We start from the raw sequence: 21,508 nt of genomic DNA on the forward strand, positions 1-21,508 counted from the left end.
GCCACCTCGGGAGGGGAGCGCCACCCGGCTGGGGTGTGGCCGGCCCAAGCAGAGGATGAGCGGGGAGCGCAGCCCAGCGCTGGCCCCGCAGCCCGGGGGACAAAGACCTGCGGATCCTCCCGACAGCTGGGCGAGGGTGGCACTGGGGCCTCCGCCCTGCTCTGACACACTCCTGGGCACCGTGTCCCCTGCTCAGCCCCAGCTCCTCCCTCCTGCTGATCTACGGGCACCAGGCAAAGCCCCTGGCAGCCGTGGGGTGCCCGGGCTCCCTGTCCTGCTCCCACCTGCAGCCGCTGGATGTGCATCCATCACTCCTGGCAGTGCCAGGCAGGAGCAGCAGCTCTGGGAGCGGCGGCGTGAGCCGGCAGTGGCGGTGACCTGAGCATGGCACCGTCCTGTCCCCCATGGCCACCGTCCTGTCCCCCAGGTCACAGCGTGGAGCTGCGGGGCAGTGCCAGGGGCGCAGAGATGGGATGCACAGTGACTGACTGGGGACATGGAAGTGGCATGCAGGGGATGCAGGGGCACGGCTGCAGGAAGCTGGGTCACACCGTGGCGCTTTCCTGACACCCTCGACCTTGACCAAGAGGGGAGCACGAATGAGATTTCTGGCTGAGGCCTGAGCTGCGCTGTGCCCTGCCCTGCCGTGCCGTTCTGTGTGCCCATTTTCTTGTGCCGAGAGCTCTCTCTCGCTGCGCTCCGGCTCTCCCGCTCAGCGCACAGCCATGAATTCCATTTTCCTTGCAGGGGCGGTGGAAGCGCTGTCTCTCACCTCCCTTCGGAGCTGAGAATCGAATCCCCGCCTGGCAGCGCTCGCTGCCAGACGCACCAGGGAACCGTACAGGGAGCGGGGGGTGCAGGATGCTCCCTCCTCATCCTCACCGGGGCACAATCCTCCTGCTCCCCACACCTGGAGGGGGGAGGTCCTGAGGTGGGCTGGGACGTATCCAATGGATGACTCGGGCACTGGGTGACGGCGGCTTCGCCCGGGACGCGACGGCAGCACCCGGCTGGACCGGTCCGGCGGGGACCGGGTTGACGCAGCGCCAGCAGCCCCGAGCCCTTCCCGAGCGCCGCTTCCAGCCGCCCCCGCGCTCCTGCCTCGGGGGGTCCCCGCTCGGCCCGGGGGTCCCCGCACGGCCCGGGGGTCGCCGCACGGCCCCGGGGGTCCCCCCGAGCCCCCGGCCCTGCCCAGGGGCGGGTCCCGGCCCCACCTGGCCGCGCCCACTGACGTCACCCAGGTGGTCCCCGCGTGGTCGCGCCCTTGCTCTGCCACCGCCGCGCCCCGCCCACCCCGCCCCGCTGTCCAATCATCTGCGGGCAGGGGGCGGGGCGGCCGCGCCCCCGCCAATGGGGAGCGGATAAACACGTCCGGCGGGGGCGGGGCCTGGCGGGGCCTGGGGTTGATGGGCGTGCGAGGCAGCCAATAGCGGAGGGGCGGCGCGAAGGCGTGGCCTGTGGTGGGCGGGGCGGGGCGCGGGGCGCTGCTCGCCTTTTGTTCGGGCAGGAGCGGGCGGGCGGCGGAGAGCGACGGTGAGCGGGGCTGGGACATCGGGAACGGGCGGGGAGGGACGGTGAGTGGGGCCCTGGTACCGGGAACGGGTGGCGGCGATGAGCGGGGCTGGCATACCGGCTACGGGGAGCGACGGTGAGCGGGGCGGGGCGGGGCACGGGAGCGGCGGTGAGTGGAGCCGAGTCAGCGAGCATCGGGCATGGGGGACCGGGGGTGAACGGCAATAGGCCGGCGGAACCGGGCAGGGATCGCTCCGGTGAGCGGGGAGGGTGCGGAGGACCGGGCTGGCGGGGGTCTGGCGGGGAGCGGTCCGGTGAGCGGAGTTGCGGCGGCCGGGACGGGGCCGGGGCTGTGGCTATCGGCTGTTCCGGGCTGGGCTGCACCGGACTCCGCCGCGCGGCGCTGGGGAGCGGCCGCGCTCGGGGCGGGGAGGACCCGGGGAGTGTCCGGGCCGGGCGGCACCGGGAGTCCCGGCTCGGCCCCGCTGCCGCCGTCTGGGGCAGGGCTCCCCGTGTGCTGCCCGGGAGCTCGGCCGGTGCTGCGCGGCACAGGCTGGGCGGGTCCCCGGGGCTTTCCCCATGGGCAGCCGGGTTGTCCCGGCCCCTTCCCGGTGCCGAGTCGCGGCTCCGCGCTCCTGTGCGAGGCGCTGACTCTGTCCCCGGCCCCGCCCGGAGCTGCCGCTGGGCGGGCGAGGCCCTGGCATGGCTTTCTCCCGGTGCTGTGGGGCTCTTACGCAAACCGGGCTGCTCCGTGCCCGCAGCCACACCTGGCGACACCGCGTGCTGCTCTTGAGGCCGCCTCGGATCGCCTCGACATCGCCGTCCTTACCCGTGGGACCGGGGATATCCTTCGCCCACTGCCTGGCATGTGAGGTCTGGGGGCTGAGAGGGTCCAGGGGGGTCCTGGTATCACCCCGACAGCCCCCCGCGGGTGAGGAGTGCTGGGCACAGAGAGCACGGAGGGTCCCGGCTGAGCCCGGGACAGCGGACATCCGCACCGGGAAACGGCGGGGGGGAGCGAAACTTGGCTGTTTGTCTGATGTTTGGAGAGGAGAGAGCGCTCTAATTGCGTTAGCTGAGTGATTAGCTTAATTAATCAGGTTTACAGCACAGATGAAAGGATAATGCTGAAATGTTGCTGGGAGTTGCCCGGAGAAGGCAAACGTGGGCTGTCATACGAGCAACGTGTGCTGGGAGAGGAGCGTGAGCGCTCAGGAGGGGACGGGACAGGGTGACCTGCGCCACCATTGTGCCTGCCGGGGTGTGAGACCATCAGCCTGCACCCTCTCCGGCCAGGCTGGAAGTCCCTGCACCCCCGGCTTCCCCATAACGCTGTTGGGGTGCCTGGGTGAGTCCCATGCCTGGTTTCATGTTCCCTTGTCAGCTTCCCCATAGCAGAAAGGGTGGTGGGGGCTGGGGACACAGCCCCGTGACACGGTCCCCCCCCCCAGTGGCTTCACCTCCTGCTCCAGCCCACGTCGTGCTGGGTTTGGCGCTGGTGCCAGCCCCGAGCAGCTCGCGGCTCCGGTGTCCGTCTGCCATCGGCTGGGGGGAGCCGGGGGCGCAGCGTCTCCCCGCCAGCTGCCGCGGGGATGGGGCTGGAGCGGTGCCGGGGGCGTTTGCTCCGGGCTGTCAGCCGCATCCAGGGCAGGTGCAGTGTCCGCGGGGGCTGCTCCGGGCTCCGCTCTCGGAGTGTCCGGTCCAGCCGGAAACAGGGATGAGAAAATTATAGGGGTCCATTTCTGTGTCCTTGTCGGTGTCGGAGCTGGCTGGAAAGGGTGCAGGGCACCCACTGGAACTGCGTTTGCACATCTGAAGCCTGTTATCGCTCATTGTTTTGGAGGATTTCCATGAAGTGTAATGAAAAACCCATTTTACTGCTAATTTGGCTTAAACAAGTTGGCCATCAGGACGGGGACGCGCAGAGCTCCTGGCAGCGGTGGCTCAGGGCTGTTCTCCCTCCTTGCACCGTGGCTGCCGTGCAGGAGCAGGGACAGCCGCGGGTCCCCAGGGCTCAGGGCGCTGGGGAAAGGTGGGGCGGCCGTGCGGGGCCCTCTCTCAGACAATGGCGTTCCAGTCTATTGTCTGGGCGATGTGCCGTGTCCTTGCCGGCTCCAGGAAGCGCGTTCATCCCCGGGAGGGGCTGGGGGGACGAGCCGGGCTGCTGGGAGGGGTCTCCTGGGGCTGGGTGTGCGAGTAGTTTGTGCTCCGTGCCTGGGGTAGCGCGGGTGAATCGTGGCCGGGCTGCAGCCGGGGGGCCTTGGGGGATGTCCCCTCTGGTCCTGGTGCCGCATTTCAGTGTTATCATTCGGCGCTGCCCTAATCCTATTAACCCACCCCTTTGTTTCCCCCACCTGAAAGCCTCACTCAGCCGGGCAGGCACTGCGGTACAGCTGCACGGCTCCTGCAGCCCAGCCCGTTCCTGGGGAGGACGGCTTCCCTTCAAGGCTGTGGTTTGGTGTGGGAGCGCTCGGTGGGATTTGGCTTTTTATCACACTTCCAGATCTCCGGGATTTAAGACGGCGCTTTTGCCGGGCGCGCTGCCGCTCGCAGATGGCAGAGCCTGGGAGCGGAGCTGCCCTTGGCCCCGCTCCGCAGGCTGGGGGAGCAAAGCCTCTCTCTGCGCAGAGAACTTGCAGAACTTTAATTGCAGCATCTGTACCGACGCTTGTGCTGGTTTTTAAGGTTTAAATTAGACTGGCTTCTAATTAACAGAAGTTAAAAAGAAATGTCGTGTCTGTTACAGCAGTAGGAGCCTAACTCCGGGTCCAGGTGGTGCTTCCCCACCTAGACAGGGTGTGTGGGCACCCAGAGCTGGGGGTAGGTGTCAGTGTCAGCCCCATGGGGTGTCCCAGGTGGGTCTGTGTGAATGGACACGGCTGGGGATGGCAGCTCGGGAGCTGCCATCGCTGCCTTGAATCTCATTCTCTGCTCTGGGAGGGTTGATTTTACCCCTCTTTGCTCATGGACAGACTTGACAAAGATGTGGACAAGGGCGTGGGAAGGTGCAGGTACTCCTTCTCCAAAAAAGCTTAAAACTTGACCTCAGCATCGTGCCTGTGCTTAAACAGCGCCGGCTTTGCAGCCACACCCGGTTTGTCGATGGCTGCGCGGGTTGGGGGCGGGGGGGGGAGATGAAGATGTTTCTATTTAAGCAGAGGTTTGAAATACCCTTCTAAATCCACCATCCGCGATGGGTTCTGCGGCGGCTGCTGGCGGCCCTGGAGGCATCCTGGCACGCCTTGGACTCTGAGCTCGGGAATCGCTTTGGGAACGGGGCAGGAGCCTCGAACCGCGGCTGCCGGGGCTTGTCGGGCAGCCCGCGACATCGGCGCTGCCTGTTCCCAGCCACTCCTCGGGCCTCCTTCCCAGACCAGGAGCTTCTGGCGGGGTGGAGACGGAATGCTCGGTGTTTTCCCAATATCCCACGCTTGGCTGAGCTGACCTGGCAGGGGGTGACGGTGGCAGCGCCCTCCGGGGGGGGCTGCCCTGCTGCTGGGACACAGACCCCGTGGGGTGGGGGCACTGGGGTCCCGTGTGGCTTTTTGGGGTAGGGGGCTGGATGAAAAGCGTTCCTCTGTGTGTGGGGAGAGACCTTTGGCTGCTGGCAGAGCTGCTGTAATCGCGGTGACGCGCGGGCAGAGCCCTGGTGACAAATCATTAACTTGCTCCGACAGGCCGGGTGCTGACGGCTGTGGGTGATAATTTCTTGTGAAGCGTCTGAACTTTGCAGCTGTAATGCAACTGGATGGAGAAATTAAGCCGGGGCTCAGCACCTCTGTGCCCCTCCTCAGTGCCCCAGCTCCTCTGGCAGGGTCAGGTGGCATTCCCTGTGTCCTGGGCACCGTGGCTGGAGCTGGGAGCAGCCAGCAAGGTCCAGAGCCTGCAATTACAGTGTTCTTAAAGAACAACTTGTTCTTTGTGCTCATTGAAACAAAATAATGGTTTTGGGGTTTTTTTATCCAGATGGAGTAATTGTGATTAATCTCACCATGCCAGTTCTCCTTTCCATGCACAAGTGGCAAATTCCTATCTTTCCCAGACCTGATTCTAATGAGATCAGCAAAGTATGAGGAGGAGATGAGCCCATGTGGGTCCTCCTGATCCTGGTGTCCCTGCAGGGGGAGGTGTCTGTGCCAACAACCAGTAGTGATGTGGGGAGGGGGATGCGCTGCCAGGGACCCCACAGTGGGTCTTGGGCAGGTGGATGTCCCTGGGAAAGCCTTCCCTGGGCTGAGGGTGCTGCTGTGGGCCCTGGCCCTGCACAGGAGCCGGGTGTGGGTGTCATGCTCAGTGCTGTGCGTGCACTTGCAGCAGGAGAGCACTTGATGGATAATACTGTGTTGGTTTGTGATGTGAAGTGCCAAAACATCACAGCCTGGGCCTGGCATGTGCTGGAGCTGTCAGGAGCTGTTAATTCAGGTGCAGGCGAGGCATTTCGGGGACACGCTCTGGGTTGACGGAGAGCATCAGCTGAGCACTGCAGGTCATGGCACAGTTGCCACCTTCTGGAGCTGCTCTGCTGCCAGAGCCTGGTCTGGTGCTCAGGGGGATGCAGCACCCCCAGCAAGAGGAGCTGGAGCTTTGCATGAGGCATTCAGCAGCTCAAATATAACAAAATCACGGTAGCTGAAATATAGAAAAGGTTTGGAGCCTGGATCTGAAGCTCCCACACCCCACTGAATGCCCTGAGTGCCCAGAGCTGGTGGGGCAGCCAGGAGCCATTCTGGACCAGGGTACATCCATGCACAAAGGCCATGGGCTCCTTTGTGTGCAAGGCCAGGCCAGTGGTTTTGCCTGCTCTAACGAGAGGCTGATCCCCTGCCGCTGTCTCCTCCTCATTAAACTTCAAGCTGCTCTCGTTCCCCTTTGAATTCTTCCACTCATCTTCCCTGTAAAGCCCCATTGAAAGGGCTCCTGGTGCTGGGATCTGACTCCAACGCTTCCTATTGATGCTGGTGAGGTCTTGACAAGCTCCTTTCTCTGCCTGCTCCCGCTGTGTGTTCCTGAGGATCCTCTTCAAAACCACCGAAGCTTTTGTGCCACGGCTGCGGGGCCTTCGTTAGCGGCTGCCTCAGCTTCATCAGCCCTTTGGTGTCACTTCAGAGCACCTTGGGGCAGGGGCAGAGTGTTGGGGGACTTCAAGGTGCAGCTCTCCCAGGGCTCTGGGTGTCCTTGTCTGTGGGAAGACCTTGTGCTGTGGCTGCCCAGGGCAGTTGCTAATCCCTGGCTGCTCCAGGGAGGGGGGGACCGGAGATGGCTTGTGTGTAGTGTAAGTGCTTCTAAAATAGAGTCTTTTCTTGTGCTGCATTTATTGAATTGCCTTAACTGCCTCTTCCCTTCCCTTAAAAGCCTTGGCCACTGTAATTGCAGCCACTCGCACACTCCCACCACCGAGCTCAGCCCCTCACATGCTGGGGCTGCATGAGGGGCCCCCCCAGCACTGTGGGGCTCTGGCATCCCCCCTGCTGGCACCCACACTGCTCCATGCTGAGCTGAGGATGGGCTGGACCTGCATGGGGTGAGCTCAGGCTGCCCCTCACACCCCCTGACCCTGAGACCCTGGGGCTTGTGAGGGTGCCCTGTGCCCCCCACCTGCTCCCCTTGGGGTGACCCCACACTGGGGACCACGGCTCCTCACCCCAGGGGCTGCTGCTCCCCGAGAAGCCCCCGAGCAGTGGATATTTCTGCATGAAGCAGCACTCACTGCATTCCTGCTGCTGTTCTGGGCAGCTCAGCCCTGTCTGCCGGCTGTGTCCTGCCTGCTGAGGCTGAAGGCTTCACAGCAGCTGGTGAGAAGGGCTGGTCAGGCCTGGGGCTGCATGTTTGCCAGAGACTTCCTCTGCAGACGGTGTCCCGGGGGGCTGTGCTGCTTGGACGATGATCAAATGGCTCCGGGGGCGGATGAGCTGCTGGCCGGTGCCCGACAGCCTGCGGGAGCTTCCTCTGCCTTCCTGGCTGAGGGAAGTGGTGGGAGAGGGATTAACCTCTTCCTGGCAGTGCCCTGCTTGAGTGGCTGAAGGCCCTGCCTGTCCTGCATCCCATGGCTGAAGCCCCTCGGGTGTCTGGGCCCCTTCCTTGTGGTGCAGGAGCAGCCTGGGGGTTCTCCCCAAACCTGCTGGCCCCTCTGAACGGTCCCCCACAGCTGCCTCACTGATTCCTGAGGGACTTCTCACTGCTCCCAGGAGCAAGCCCTGTTTCCCTGGGGTCTAGGTTTGTGTGGAGTGGGGCTCAGGTGAGGCCTGGTGGGTTCGTTCTGCCCTCACTGTTCTCCCCTTCCACTCCACCAGTTTGGTGGGGGAGCTATGGGCTGGGCTCAGCAGCGATCATCCTGCCCACAGGGCTGATGTGGGAAGGCTGGAGCCCACCCAGACATGCCCCTTGCTCGTGGCTGACCCTTCAGTGTGGGTATTGTCACATATGCCCCAAATAACACCCTGCTTCTCCCTCCTGCATGAGGGTCCTTTCCTGTACAGCACTTCCCTAGAAACACTGCCAGGAAATGGCTCCTGACCCCAGGGTAACCAGCTCTCCTGATCCTGCTGAGGAGAGAGGACACCTGAGGACAGAGGCAGGCTGTGGAGGATGGGGGAGAAGCTTGTGTCAGTGTCTGCCCCTCACGGAGCGATGAGCAGGGCACGCTTGACACAGGGCTCAGAAAATGTCACTGCTCACAGTAGGAGTGTCTGGCATTTGCTCCACTGGCCCTGTCACCTCGGGTGCTGCTGGCCTCTGTGGCCATGAGCAAATGCTGTTAGGGGCATGCCCAGGGGAAGGACAGGTGCCTGTGTCTCTTCTGTGGGGCTCCTGGTCCTGCTCTCCTGCTTGGAGCTCGTCTGGGGCAGCTCGTGTCAGAGCTCGGGGAGCTGTGCTGGCTTTTGATGTCCCTGGGTGCTGTGGTGCAGACAGAAGGGGTGGCTCATGCATAATGCAGGGCTCTGTACGGTGTCTGAGCCCAGCTCCTGGAGGTTTGGAAAATTAAGTGCCTGTCTGATGCCTCTAAATTGTGGAGTGGTTGTCACTGTTCAACAGTGGTGCAGCAGCATCAGCCCTTTCCAGATCTGTCAGCTGCTGTGGTCTGTGCTGCCCTCAGCTCTGCTCTCCCCCTGCCCACCTTGTCCAGGGCAGCTTTCCAGTGCTGGCCTAGGGTGTTGTGGCCTTGCTGTGCAGGTGGGATGGGTGCCAGCTCACCCAGCACCACGGTGCTGTGCCCTGCCAGTGCCACAGAGCCCCCTCTTGCCTATCACCTCCACACTTCATAAGGCACGACTGTTGCTTCTCTTGAGTTTCCCAACACGGTTTAGAGACTGCCACCGTGGCCAGGATGACCCAGCCGAAGGACCCGCCCTCCCAAATACCATCGCAGGTGCGGGTGTGCGGCTCCGCGGCACTCCCAGCTCCGCTCCGGGGCTCTCACGGCCCATCCCTGCTGCCACGCGGGGTGGGGAGCGGAGCTGTGTCTCCTCTGGCCCCTGGCACCGTGTGTCACACACTGTCCTGCCCCACTGCTCAGACACCCCGGCTCTGCCTCCACCGCCCTCCATTAGCGGCTCCTCCGTTTCCTGACCACCACAGCCCATTATAGCCGCTCTCAGTCTGCCGGTGCTGCTTGACAGCTCAAAAAATATCGCATTGGCAGGAGCAGCGCCCTGCTGTGGCTCCGGGCAGGCGGTGGGACCGGGGCTGGGCGTTGTGGGATGCTCCGACCGGGGGGACACGCGTGGGGGGCTCTGTTTCCCATCTGAAAGATGAGAGCTTGGGATTCCTCCCTTGCAGAGAGCTCGGGGTTCCTCCCCGTGCAGAGGGCTCGGGGTTCCTCCCTTGCAGAGGGCTCGGGGTTCCTCCCTTGCAGCTGGCGGGTGCTCCTTGGGAAACAGCCGGGGCGAGCCGCGCCAAGCCCGAGCGCGCCGTGCCCCGCCGAGCCGCGTCCTCGGCCACCACCCGACGCCCTGACTCAGCCTCCGGCCTGGCGGGGGGCTCAGCTCCGTGTTCTCGCTCCTCCAGGAGGGTTCTGGAGCCCGAGGCTGCCGCCCCAGCCCGGCCGGTCCCTGCGGGTCCCGCGCGGTGCTGGCGGCTGGAGCGGAGCCAGGGATGCGCGGCCGCCCCGGTCCAGCCCGGCGCAGGAATCGGGGCCGGTGCAGGTGGTAATTAGGGTGTTTGGAATGGGTGCTGCTGCTGCTGCTCCCTTCGCTGCTTATCGCCTCTGAAACTCTGACTCATTCCACTCCTGCGCGCCCGGGAAGGGATAGGAATGCTGGGTGATGGGTCAGCGGAGGGCTGGGCGGGTGCTGCCTCCATCCCTCCTTCCCCGCCTGCCTCCAACCTTCCCTCCCCGCCTGCCTCCTTCCCTCCTGGTCGCGCCGGGGGCCTGGATGCAGGGCTGGTGACTCACAGCCCTGAGTGAGCTCAGGCATTAATCCATGAGCCGTCCTCCCTCCTCCTGTATCTCCAAATTAAAGACAAGGAAATCCCAGCCCTGCTCCCAGCAACCTTGGCTGGTTTGTCCTGAGTGTTGGGATGTGCCGGGCTGCCCTGTCCTGGCACTGAGTGGGGAGTGCCCAGCCCCGGACCACGCCGTGGGCGCCTGTAGGAGAGCTGAGCCAGTGTCTTTGCCTGCTTATTTTTAGGTGCTTTAGGAGTGTCCCAGGAAGCTTCTAAAAAAGTTCATTTTATGCTTGGAACTCCAGCCATATGGAGCTTGGAGCTCCTGGCATGCCCCCAGCTCTGAGCAGGTTGTGTCTCTGGAAAGGGTCTTGAAAAAGCTCATGGGACCCTGGAGCTTGTGGTGTCTCACTGTGCTGGGCAGAGCCTGCCCACACCTTGGCCGTGGCAGTGGTGAGACACAGCTCTGTGAGACGCAGCCGCCGTTCATGTCTGAACACGAGCAGCAAAGTGCTGAGCTTTGGGTTCGTCATCGCGGTGCCGCCTTTCATCTCCAGTGGGGGAGGAGGGCAGATAGGGATCGGCTCCCTCTGCGCCGGGCCGGCTGCTGTGCGGGGCCTGCCGTGCCATTCGGGGCCAGGAGAGGGGCAGGAGGGTCCTGAGGCTACCTGGAGGTGTAACATCTGCCCTGCCCACCCCGCAGAGCAGCCATGGAGGTGATGAACATGATGGAGCAGCCGATCAAGGTGACGGAGTGGCAGCAGACCTACACCTACGACTCCGGAATCCACTCCGGCGTCAACACGCAGGTGCCCTCGGTCAGCAGCAAGTGCCTGGGGGATGATGATGAGGTGTATGGGAAGCAGTACACCATCAAGAAGACAACCACCACGAGTTACTGCCAGGGAGGGAGCCAGAGCCAGAGCCAAGCGCAAGGTAAGGGGCTGTGAGGCCCGGCACATCTGCAGGCTCAGCTGCTCAGCTCCTGCCTTCCTCTTCCTCCCCCGCAGCCATGCTGCTTCTGGGTACTCCTCCAAGCTGGCTTCCACACCCTGGGAGTTGTTGCTGCCTAAAATATGCTTCCTCCTGTCCTCCTCCCCAGCGCCGAGAGGCTGTGGCGCGGGGGTGGCGCGCGGTCAGCCCGTGCTGGAGCTGAGCTGCGCGCACATCCGAGCGTGCCAGCGGGTTGGCTCGAGATGGGAACAGCTGATCCCATCCCACGGATCTGCCACCTGCTCTACTGCCTGTCTGCCTGCTGGGAAACCTGTCCCAGTGTGGCTGCCAGAGCTGCCAGTCTGTGCCATAACACTGTGGGCACTGCCACGGCTTCTCCCGCTGAGGCGAGGACGATGTGGAGCTGCAGCCTGGGGTGAAGGAGATGCTTCCTCCAGCTCTATCCCCTCAAAAGGGGTGGTTTGCTCTTCTTGCCTCTGCAATTCCCTGTCAGCTGTAGGTTTATTGACGGCTCCCATGGGGATCAGAACTCCCTACAGGACCCTGTGCAGTCCTTGTGGTGCAGAGGTGGGGACCACGGGTGGCTGCTGCAATATCACACCTCAGCATCCTCAATGGGCAAGGCCTCAGTGTTCTCCTTTTTTCCGGTGCCAGCTAGTCCCAAGTTGCAAATATCCTTAATTTTTTAATTAATGGGCCTTGTGTGACAACTGCCCCATCATGCTGCCTAATTGAGTGTTGTCTTATCTCTGTGCTGCCGGATCTGTTTACGCTTTGAAGCTCCAGCTCTGCGCAGAGCACGCGGGGACTGCTGACGTGGCCGGTGTCTCTGCGCTAAGCTCTTGCTCATCTCGTTGGGTTTGGGAAGCAGGGCTGGGAGTGCTCCTTGGACAGAGCCTCACGCTGCCTCCCTGTCCCCCCCTGCAGCTGACATGGAGGCTCAGCTGGCCATGACCCGTGCCCAGCGTGTCCGGGCTGCCATGTACCCCGAGACGGTGGAGGACCGCTCGCTCCTCATCACCACCCAGCTGGAGGGGCAGCAGACCAACGTGCAGCGCCTGGCAGAGCCCTCCCAGATGCTGAAGTCAGCCATCGTGCACCTTATCAACTACCAGGATGATGCTGAGCTGGCCACACGTGCCATCCCAGAGCTCACCAAGCTGCTCAACGATGAGGACCCGGTAAGGAGCTCTGTTTGCTGTGTTTGTCTCTTCAGCTGCTGCGCTGATGTGTGGTGGTGTTCACAGGGGTCCCAGGACAAGGGAAGAGATGAGAAACTTGACTCCATGTTTCAGAAGGCTGATTTATTATTTTATGATATATATTACATTAAAAGAAAATGATAGATTAAAACAATACTAAAGAACAGAAGAAAGGATTTCATCAGAAGGCTAGCAAGGAAAAGAATGGAATGATGATAAAATCTTGTGACTGCTCACAGCCTCAACACTGTCGAGGTGGCTGTCATTGGTCATCAAGTAAGAACAATTTCACATGCTGGGTAAACAGTTCTCCAAATCACATTCCAAAGCATCAAAACATGGAGAAGCTGAAGCTTCTCAGCTTCTCAGGAGAAAAGATCCTGGCAAAAGGATTTTTCATAAAATATGTCTGTGACATTGATGGGCTCCTGTCCCTGTGGGGCTCTGTGGCCTTGTCTGTCTCCTTCCTCTTGGCCAAACTCCTGCTTGCCTCCGCCCTGCACCAGGACTGAGCCCACCCTGCCCAGCCACGTCACCTCACACCCTGTCCTTGCTGTGGGACCCCTTCCCACACACTGGCTCCTCTCCTATTGGAATATTACCAATATAGCTGGATGGGACGTGCCTGAGCTTGTCTGGCCCTTGCTGCTTGACCAAAAGGCGGCAGCTGTGGTGATCTCACCTCAGAGACACCTTTGGCTGGCTGGATGCTGCAGCTGGGTGCTTGGAGACAAGTGATTTGGAGAATTGTTTACCCAGACATGCAGGAGCTCAGGTTTCCCTCTGGCAGAGAAGCTTTAAGGCGATGGTGAAGGAAAGGAGTCGGTTCTGATGGAGGGTTTGGATCCAGAGCTTTATTCTGGCCCACAGGCCTCTGAATCCAGCAACAGCAACAACAGAACTCCCTGAGCCCGTGGTTGCTGTTCCTTTGAACCCCGGGGAGAGGGGCAGGGAAGGGGTAGGGAGCCACCGACCAGGTATGGGAGGGGGAAATCTCAAGGGACAAATGCCAGCTGGATGGCCCAATGTCCCCCCAGGGGTAGAGGGCATCTTTTGAATTCTGCCAATCACTCGATGCCCTCTGGAATGCCAGGACTGCCAGACAGTGCTGGGAGGGAAAGGAGAGGTGACTGACACACCTGGGGAAGGAATCTTCAGGGAGAAACCCGGGCTATCTGAGGCAAACCACGACATCACACCTCAACACTGTCCCTCCAGGTGGTTGTCAGCAAGGCAGCCATGATTGTGAACCAGCTGTCCAAGAAGGAGGCGTCGCGCCGCGCGCTGATGCAGTCGCCGCAGATTGTGGCGGCCGTGGTGCGCACCATGCAGAGCACCAGCGACCTGGACACCGCCCGCTGCACCACCAGCATCCTGCACAACCTCTCCCACCACCGCGAGGGCCTGCTCTCCATCTTCAAGTCTGGTGGCATCCCAGCCCTGGTCAGGATGCTGAGGTACACGGGGGTGTAAAGCCTTTTGTGGGGTTTGGGGCGTCCTGGATAGTGCAGTTCTGATTGGGACAGACTGCCCGAGCTCCCAAGCAGTTCTTAGCTGCAGGCAACCTTAGCAAGCTTAAGTGAGATCAGCCCTTTAGTGATTATCAGCTCTTTGTGATTTCTGCCCTTCACCTTGCTAGGTGCCCAGGCAGGCAGATGCAAGGAGAGAGAGGAGAAGGCTGTGTGGGGTTCCACAGTGATGTTTTTATTGATTCTTCAGTGACAGCTCTTCTACTAGAACCAAGCTAAAACAGCTCTTTATGCAGAGTACAGGGGCATCAGAAATTGTCCAATGGCAGGCGTTAAAGGGAATTGACCTATAGGGTTACAGAGAGATAAGCAGGGGTTCCAAAAGGTGGAAGAAGGGCTTCTAGCCCATTCACCATGACTTGGCATTTCCTATCTTAGGCTTCTGCACGCCAGGGGGCCCTTGCAGACCCTGTGCCAGCTACAGTGGTGGGGATGGCAGAACCTGGCAGCTCCTCCTGGGATGGAGGCAGAGGAAGGGAGGGCTCAGGCTGCCCTCAGTGTGGGTCCTCCTGCTCGCCAAAGCAATGGGAGAGTGTGAACCTGTGAAAACCTCTGGGGTTTGCTGTGTATGGAGCCTGCATGGAGGCAGGAGGAGGAGCAGCTACCTCACCCACACTGGCCACAGAGATGGGGCTCAGGCTCTGAGGTGTCCATTCCCTGGGGTGCTGGTGGGTGCTGGGCTCGGGGCAGCCCTGGGGGCTCTACTGCAGCCTGCTGTGAGTGTGGTGTAGCTCCTGCCCTGACGTGGAGTGTGCTGCCCTCCCACAGCTCACCCGTGGAGTCTGTTCTCTTCTACGCCATCACCACCCTGCACAACCTGCTGCTGTACCAGGAGGGGGCCAAGATGGCCGTGCGTTTGGCTGACGGGCTGCAGAAGATGGTTCCCCTGCTGAACAAGAACAACCCCAAGTTCCTGGCCATCACCACCGACTGCCTCCAGCTTCTGGCCTATGGGAACCAGGAGAGCAAGGTGGGCTGGGGATCCCGGACTGACAGAGACGTGGGGAAGGCAGGGAGGGGGGTGGTTGCCCCACTTTGCACCTGAAGGATGTACAGGAGGCAGTGGTGGAGACCCCAGCATCTCGTGCATCCCTGGTGATGTGACTGGAGCATTCCTGTATGCCAAGGGGCTGGAGCTCCTGCCTGGATTGTGTCCTGGCATGAGCTGGGGAATCTGGAGAGGGGGTCCCACACCCCAACCCTCCCTTCTTGATGCTCCATCCCTGGAAGTGTTCAGGATCAGGCTGGGCAGGGCTTGGAGCCACCTCACGTGGTGGAATGTCCTGCTGCCTATGGTGGAGGATGGAACTGGAACTTTAAGGTGCCTTCCAACCCAAACCATTCTGGGGTTGTGTCTTACAGCTGATTATTTTGGCCAACGGGGGACCCCAGGCCCTGGTGCAGATCATGCGCAGCTACAACTACGAGAAGCTGCTCTGGACCACGAGCCGCGTGCTCAAGGTGCTGTCGGTGTGCCCCAGCAACAAACCTGCCATCGTTGAGGCTGGTAAGAGAGGCTGGGCCACAGCCACAGGAGGAGGGTGAATGGTGGTGGCAGGGTGATGTGGCTGAGACGTGTCCTCCTGCATGGCTGTGGGACGGACAGAGGTCTGCACGGGCAAGTGGAGCCTGTGCTGGCCTGGACTCCTGCTCTGAAGGCTACCTAGGCATGTTCCTGTGTGGGCAGGATCCATCCTGGCTGTCCAAGAGCTCTTCACACACCAGATTTGGCCTCAGCTGAGCCACAAGGCTGCTCTGTGTGCAGGAGCATCAGCCAATGCCCAGCCCACCCAGCCCTGCTGGGATGGCCAGGGGTGCTCACAGGACTGTCCCCTTCCCTGCAGGTGGCATGCAGGCACTGGGCAAGCACCTGACCAGCTCCAGCCCCAGGCTGGTCCAGAACTGCCTGTGGACCCTGAGGAACCTTTCTGACGTGGCAACCAAGCAGGTGAGGCTGCAGGACCCTTGGCTGTGCCTCAGTGCCACATTTTGGAGCCGTGTCCCTGCCAGGTGCTGGGTGGCTCGTGCCAGGCTGAGTCCAAAGCCTTGTGCTCCCCATTCCATGTGCCTGGCAGGGTGAGGGGCTGCCCTGCTGTGCCCAAGTTACCCAGCAGCAGGGCTTGCCCTGCATCCCAGTGCTGCTCACTTGCCCGTGCCAGCTGGCTGCCAGCACTCCTGTGTGTCCCCAGCGTTGGGCCAAGGCCACCACGGTCACTCAGCAGTGCCACCAGCGTTTGCTTTGGCTCAGGAGCCCCATCAGCCTGTCCTGGGCTGGCTGCCTGCCCAGCTCCTGGGGGAGCTGCTGGCAGAGCTGCTGCCAAGCCTGTTGTGCCCACAGCCTGTGCAGAGGTGACTCCAGCCCTGCTCTGGGTCTGCTCTCCCAGCCCTTTGCTGCCTCCTGATGAGTTTTCCCATCTGCTGGGGCCGGTCCATGTGGATTAGCTCTGATGCAGCCTGGAAACTATTTTGGCTGTCATGGAACCACCCCTGGCTCTGATGACTGAAGGGTTGAAGGAGGATGTGGTCATGGCTCTTTAACTCTTTCCTGACCTGCTGCTGGCTGCTGGCCAGCACGGCCAGGGCTGGGGTCACTCCATCACCATGTGGGGAGTGCTGACAGGGGCATCAGAAGTGTGATCCCAGCAGGAGACATTAAACTCTGAGTGAAACTGCACGTGTTAGAGTGGCTGGGGCTCACCATGAAGGAGCAGCTCCAGCTCTGGGGGATTGAAAAGGAGCCATGGGGGGATGGAAAAGGAGCTGTGTGGGAGTCAGGAACACTGTGTCCCCCCATCACTGCCTGCTGTGGGGCTGGATGTGGGGCTGGAGCTGGGTCTGGCTGTGTGTGTGCTGCTCCCACCTCCCATCCCCACCCCTGCAGGAGGGCCTGGACGGCGTCCTCAAGATCCTGGTGAACCAGCTGAGCTCTGATGATGTGAATGTGCTGACCTGTGCCACCGGCACCCTCTCCAACCTGACCTGCAACAACAGCAAGAACAAGACCCTGGTGACGCAGTCCAACGGGGTGGAGGCCCTGATCCACACCATCCTGCGGGCAGGTGACAAGGAGGACATCACCGAGCCGGCCGTGTGCGCCCTGAGGCACCTCACCAGCCGGCACCCCGAGGCTGAGATGGCCCAGAACTCAGTGCGCCTCAACTACGGCATCCCCGCCATTGTCAAGCTCCTCAACCAGCCCAACCAGTGGCCACTGGTGAAGGTGAGGGGCCAGAGGTGTTGGGGTGTTGGGGGCAGGAGGAGGCCGGTGCCCGGGCTGGAGAGGGCTCCTGGCTGCTGTTCTGTGCTGGGAGGGGATGCTGAGGGGGGCAGCAGCTGCTGCTCTGCACAGAGTGATGGTGGCTGCTGCTGCTGCCACAGCCCTGCTCCTGGTGGGTCATGTCCTGATGGAGGAAGGGGCTCGTGCCTGCTGCTAATGGGAGTTGGAGCTCAGCTTGGGAAGAGGGTGGATGCAGGGCAGGGGGAGGCAGAGTCAGCCTGCACCACAGAGGGGATGGGACACAAAGGGAGGGGTGCAGCCGTGGGTCTCTGGGGGAACACACGCTGTTCTGATGCACAGTTGAGACAAATGGCTCCTTCCTCCTCCTCCTCCTCTCCCCCAGGCTACCATAGGCCTGATCCGCAACCTGGCCCTGTGTCCGGCCAACCACGCCCCGCTGCAGGAGGCTGCTGTCATCCCCCGCCTGGTCCAGCTGCTGGTCAAGGCTCACCAGGACGCCCAGAGACACGCAGCTGCTGGCACACAACAGCCCTACACAGTGAGCACCCACCCTACCCCTTTGCCCTGCTCCCAGCACAGCCTGGCGCCCCAAAACCCAGCCCTCCTCTGACTTACAGATTTTTTCAAATGCACAAGAGGTGTTTAGATGCTGTCACTGGACTGCAGCACTGAACATATCTCCTCCTGCAGCCCAAGACTGAAAACTAATTCACAAATGAAATGGGATGAAACTGTTTAAAATATTTTGTCACCTTAAAAACCTGGGGGTGCCCTGTGCCCACACTTCAGGTGGCCGTGCCCCAATGTGAGGGCTCTGTCTGAGCTTTTGCTCCCTGGCAGGATGGAGTGAAGATGGAAGAGATTGTGGAGGGTTGCACGGGGGCACTGCACATCCTGGCCCGGGACCCCATGAACCGCATGGAGATCTTCCGCCTCAACACCATCCCTCTCTTCGTGCAGGTCAGGGCTTTGGGGACACAGGGGGACATGGCCAGCTGCACCCTGTGCTGCTGGCCCCATGCATCAGGACGTGCCCAGAGCACAGGGGCTCCTTGCAGGCTGCCTCACACGGGTGCTGATCTCTCCTGACAGCTCCTGTACTCGCCGGTGGAGAACATCCAGCGCGTGGCAGCCGGCGTGCTCTGCGAGCTGGCCCAGGACAAGGAGGCAGCAGATGCCATCGATGCTGAGGGGGCCTCAGCTCCCCTGATGGAGCTGCTGCACTCCAGGAATGAGGGCACAGGTGAGTGCTGGGGACTGTGCTGGGGACTCTCCTGGTGCTGGTGCTGCGTGGCAGCAGGAGCTGAGGCTCTGGCCGTCCCCACAGCCACCTACGCGGCCGCTGTGCTCTTCCGCATCTCTGAGGACAAGAACCCTGACTACAGGAAACGCGTCTCCGTGGAGCTCACCAACTCCCTCTTCAAGCACGACCCCGCAGCCTGGGAAGCGGTGAGCATCCCAACCAGATCTTTTCCCTGGGGATGGCCCCGTGCTGCTTCCAAAAGCTGTTGGCAGCACCTCCAACCAGAGCTCAGACAGGAGGGGCTGCCAGACAGTGGGAGGTGGGAGGCAGATGGGCTGTGGCCTCAGCTCCTGGGTCGTGGCCCCTGAGCATGGTGAACATCAATCCCTTCAACTGTGCCATCTTCTTCCCTAGGCTCAGAGCATGATCCCCATCAACGAGCCCTACTCAGATGGTGAGTATGGCACAGCCCTCCTTGCAGGGTCTCCATGGGCTGGGTTCTGGGGGACAGCTGCCTCCTGTCACTAAGCCAGGCTGGTTTTAAAACCTTTCTCAGGTGGCTGTCAGTCAAGTGCCAGCCCCGTCTGCTGGGGATTGAGTGGGATGCTCAGCTTAGAAAGTTTGTGCTTTCTAACTTCCCCATGATTTGTTCTGCGTGTTAGTGTTCTAGGAGAGGAATCTGACATGGAAAAACCCTTTGCTTCCTGTGGACTCCATGAATCAGGCCAATCCAGTTTGCTGAAAGCAAAGGGTCCGTGTCCCAGGACCTTCGGGGTGTCTGAGGCTTAATTCTTTCCCATCAGCTGCTGGGAGCTGACTTTGTGTCCCTGTCCTGCCAGTCCCCATAGAGGAAGCACACACAGCTCGTGCCCTTGGGCTAGGGGACGGTGGGGCCCTTTTACATCACCACGTGTCACATGCTGCCCTGGGTGGGGGGGGACAAGGAGGTGGCTGAGATCTGATGGGAGCTGAGGCTGCCACGCTCTTTCCCTGCAGAGCTGGACCCTGGTTACCGCCCCATGTACTCGGGTGACATCCCCCTGGACCCCATGGACATGCACATGGACATGGACGGGGACTACCCCATGGATGCCTACAGCGACGGTGTCCGAGCGCCCTTCGCTGACCACATGCTCGCCTAACCCACCCACAGCCCCACACCAGGTACCTGCCAGCACCCCTGGGACCTGTGGCAGGGCTGCCTGGTGGCACCTGCCCTGCTGGGGGGTCCCTGGTGCCACCACGGGGTCCCTGGTGCTGTCAATGTCCCCATCACCTGTGGGCCCAGGGGGTCCCGTGCGCTGGTGTCCTCCCAAATCCCCCTGGGTGGGTGACTGGAGTTCTCTGCCCCTGCAGGTGTTCTCTCCATGCAGAAGAGGGTGGCCCCAGAGCTGAGCATTCGCGAGAAGGACTTGGGAGACAGAAGTGCCTGAGAAGACAAAACTTTTCCATTCCCACGAGAGGTTTTATTTTTCGATTTGTTTTCTTCGCTGTGGGTCTGTGGAGAAGGTCCTTCCTCCTGGGACTGCTTCGAGCACCTACTGCCACATCCAGCATCCAAGATACTGTTTCTGAAGCTTTAAAACACAAACCTTGCACCGTTAGTGATCTTTCATTGGCAAAATAGTCTTTTCTATGAATATATATTTCTTTTTTATTTTTAATATGGTGCCAACGGCTTTTGCCGTCTTTAAGTTTGTGCTTTCTAACTTCCCCACGATTTGTTCTGCGTGTTAGTGTTCTAGGAGAGGAATCTGACATGGAAAAACCCTTTGCTTCCTGCAAACCCCAACTGAATCAGGCCAATCCAGTTTGCTGGAAGCAAAGGGTCCGTGTCCCAGGACCTTCGGGGTGTCTGAGGTTTAATTCTTTCCTATCAGCCACTGGGAGCTGACTTTGTGTCCCTGTCCTGCCAGTCCCCATAGAGGAGTGACTCCAGCATTAGGAACTGTGTCCTTGTACTGATCTTTGTTGCACATTTTAACCCCTTTCCCTTCTCTTTGGTGAGTGGTGTGTTTCCGTCCCCTCCTCCCTTATCTAACGCATTTTTTAAAAGAGGCTTTAGATCTGATGGCGGTTTAACACTCCAGCTGGAAAGGGATGGACAGCTACTGGAGTGTGGGTCAGGAATGGAAGATTTTATTATTTCTGTAAGTTGTTTTTGTATAGACCAAAGCAAAGAATAAAATAACCCCTGCAGCCCCGTGCTGCCCTGAGCCTGTTCTTCTGTCGGCTGGGGATGGTCCCTTGGGGCAACCAGGGGAAGGCACAGCCCTCGCCCTCTGGTGAGTCCCTCCGTGGGCCAGAGTGATCCTGGGGAGCTCATTCCCATGCTTGGCACCTGCTTTGCCTGGATGTGGGCCCAGGTTGCCACAGAGCACGGCAGGACACCGAGGTTCATGTGCCGTGCTCGGGACAGGAGCAAGCGGGGACAAAGCAGCAGGAGCTGGCCTGGGAAGGGGGACTGGGGGGAACATCCTGCCTGCCTGTGGCCACAGCCAACCCCAGTGCTCAGGGAAATGGAGCTGCTTCCTGCCACAGCCCGTGCCAGGACCTGCAGTGAGCAAAACAACAGCTGCTTTCCGGGCAGCCCCGGCAGAACCCAGTGCATTTCCATGGGGCTGGGGTGGCTCATGGGATAGGGGCCAGACAGCCCCTGGCCTGCTGCAGCTGCTGCCAGAGCAGGAGACAATCGGTGACAGGCCTTGGCTCCAGCCCTGTGTGCCTGGGATGGGGGTTTGGCTGTGCTGAGCCTGGACCCCCCTCGTGGAGCCCTGCTGCGGGTCACAGGGATGTTCCTGCTGTCAGAGCTGGCTGTCCCCAAAGTGCCAGCAGGTCTGGAGATGCCCCAGAACATCTGTCCTAGGAGGGGTCGGGTCCTGCAGCCCTCCTGGAGCCATGGGCAGGGATGCACATCCCGAGATCCCCGATCCCCCTGCACGGAGCCGCCAGGGGCATGTGCGGGATTGCGGGGGGGAAGTGGAGCCAGAAGACACCTGGACCAGAACAACCAGAGCTGCTTGCGGGGTCCTCAGGGAGGGATGGACTGCGGGTCCCGGCATCCTCGGCTGCTCTCCGCACCTGCCGGGGAGCGGCTTTCACTGTCTGCGGGGCCGGGAGCGATGTCCGGTGGCTCCGCAGCCACCGCGGCGCCGGGAGCAGCGCCCAGCGTGTGTGCGGATCGCCCTCCTCGGAATCCGTGCACCCGAACGCGGCATCTCCCGCACTCCCGGTGCACCCGGCCTCCCGCCGTGTCCCACTCCACCTCCGCTGTCACCGGGTGCGCTGTGCCTCCGGTTCTCACGGTGCCTCCGGTTCTCACGGTCCCCTCCGGGCACCCCAAATCCCCGGGCAGCTCCCGCGGGCGAGCCCCGGGCCGTGCCTAGCCCGTCCCCTCCGTTCCCCGGAGAATTTGAGGGCGGCTGCCGCAGCCCTGGGAGAAATTGCC

General features: G+C 61.4%; 1 protein-coding gene across 3 annotated transcripts; it reads left to right on the forward strand.

The window, feature by feature from the left end:
- Positions 1-1,447: 1,447 nt before the first annotated feature.
- On the forward strand, positions 1,448-20,259 carry JUP (junction plakoglobin). 3 transcript variants are annotated; one of them, XM_071450761.1, is made up of 15 exons: positions 1,448-1,533; positions 10,598-10,830; positions 11,776-12,029; positions 13,269-13,507; positions 14,348-14,549; positions 14,942-15,086; positions 15,424-15,527; positions 16,461-16,799; positions 17,200-17,355; positions 17,658-17,777; positions 17,910-18,060; positions 18,145-18,266; positions 18,475-18,514; positions 19,057-19,224; positions 19,417-20,259. In XM_071450761.1, the coding sequence occupies exons 2-14, from the start codon at positions 10,605-10,607 to the stop codon at positions 19,200-19,202; spliced, it is 2,244 nt and encodes a 747-aa protein (XP_071306862.1). In that variant the 5' UTR covers positions 1,448-1,533; positions 10,598-10,604; the 3' UTR covers positions 19,203-19,224; positions 19,417-20,259. The 3 variants fall into 3 exon arrangements, with proteins under 3 accessions (XP_071306862.1, XP_071306863.1, XP_071306864.1); XM_071450762.1 differs by having other exon boundaries at positions 1,494-1,574; XM_071450763.1 differs by lacking the exon at positions 1,448-1,533 and adding an exon at positions 1,693-1,769.
- Positions 20,260-21,508: the final 1,249 nt, after the last annotated feature.

Source organism: Agelaius tricolor, unplaced genomic scaffold (genome assembly GCF_023055355.1).
Source record: "Agelaius tricolor isolate 1412-34295 unplaced genomic scaffold, bAgeTri1.0.p SCAF_31, whole genome shotgun sequence".
In the NCBI taxonomy this organism is placed as follows: domain Eukaryota; kingdom Metazoa; phylum Chordata; class Aves; order Passeriformes; family Icteridae; genus Agelaius; species Agelaius tricolor.

What these genes read in the sequence shown, in the direction of transcription:
- JUP (XM_071450761.1), top strand. Translation starts at nt 10,605, where the DNA reads ATGGAGGTGATGAACATGATGGAGCAGCCGATCAAGGTGACGGAGTGG. An exon ending in ACCAGTGGCCACTGGTGAAG is followed by an intron (nt 16,800 to 17,199) that starts GTGAGGGGCCAG and finishes CCTCTCCCCCAG; the next exon opens with GCTACCATAGGCCTGATCCG. An exon ending in ACCCCGCAGCCTGGGAAGCG is followed by an intron (nt 18,267 to 18,474) that starts GTGAGCATCCCA and finishes CTTCTTCCCTAG; the next exon opens with GCTCAGAGCATGATCCCCAT.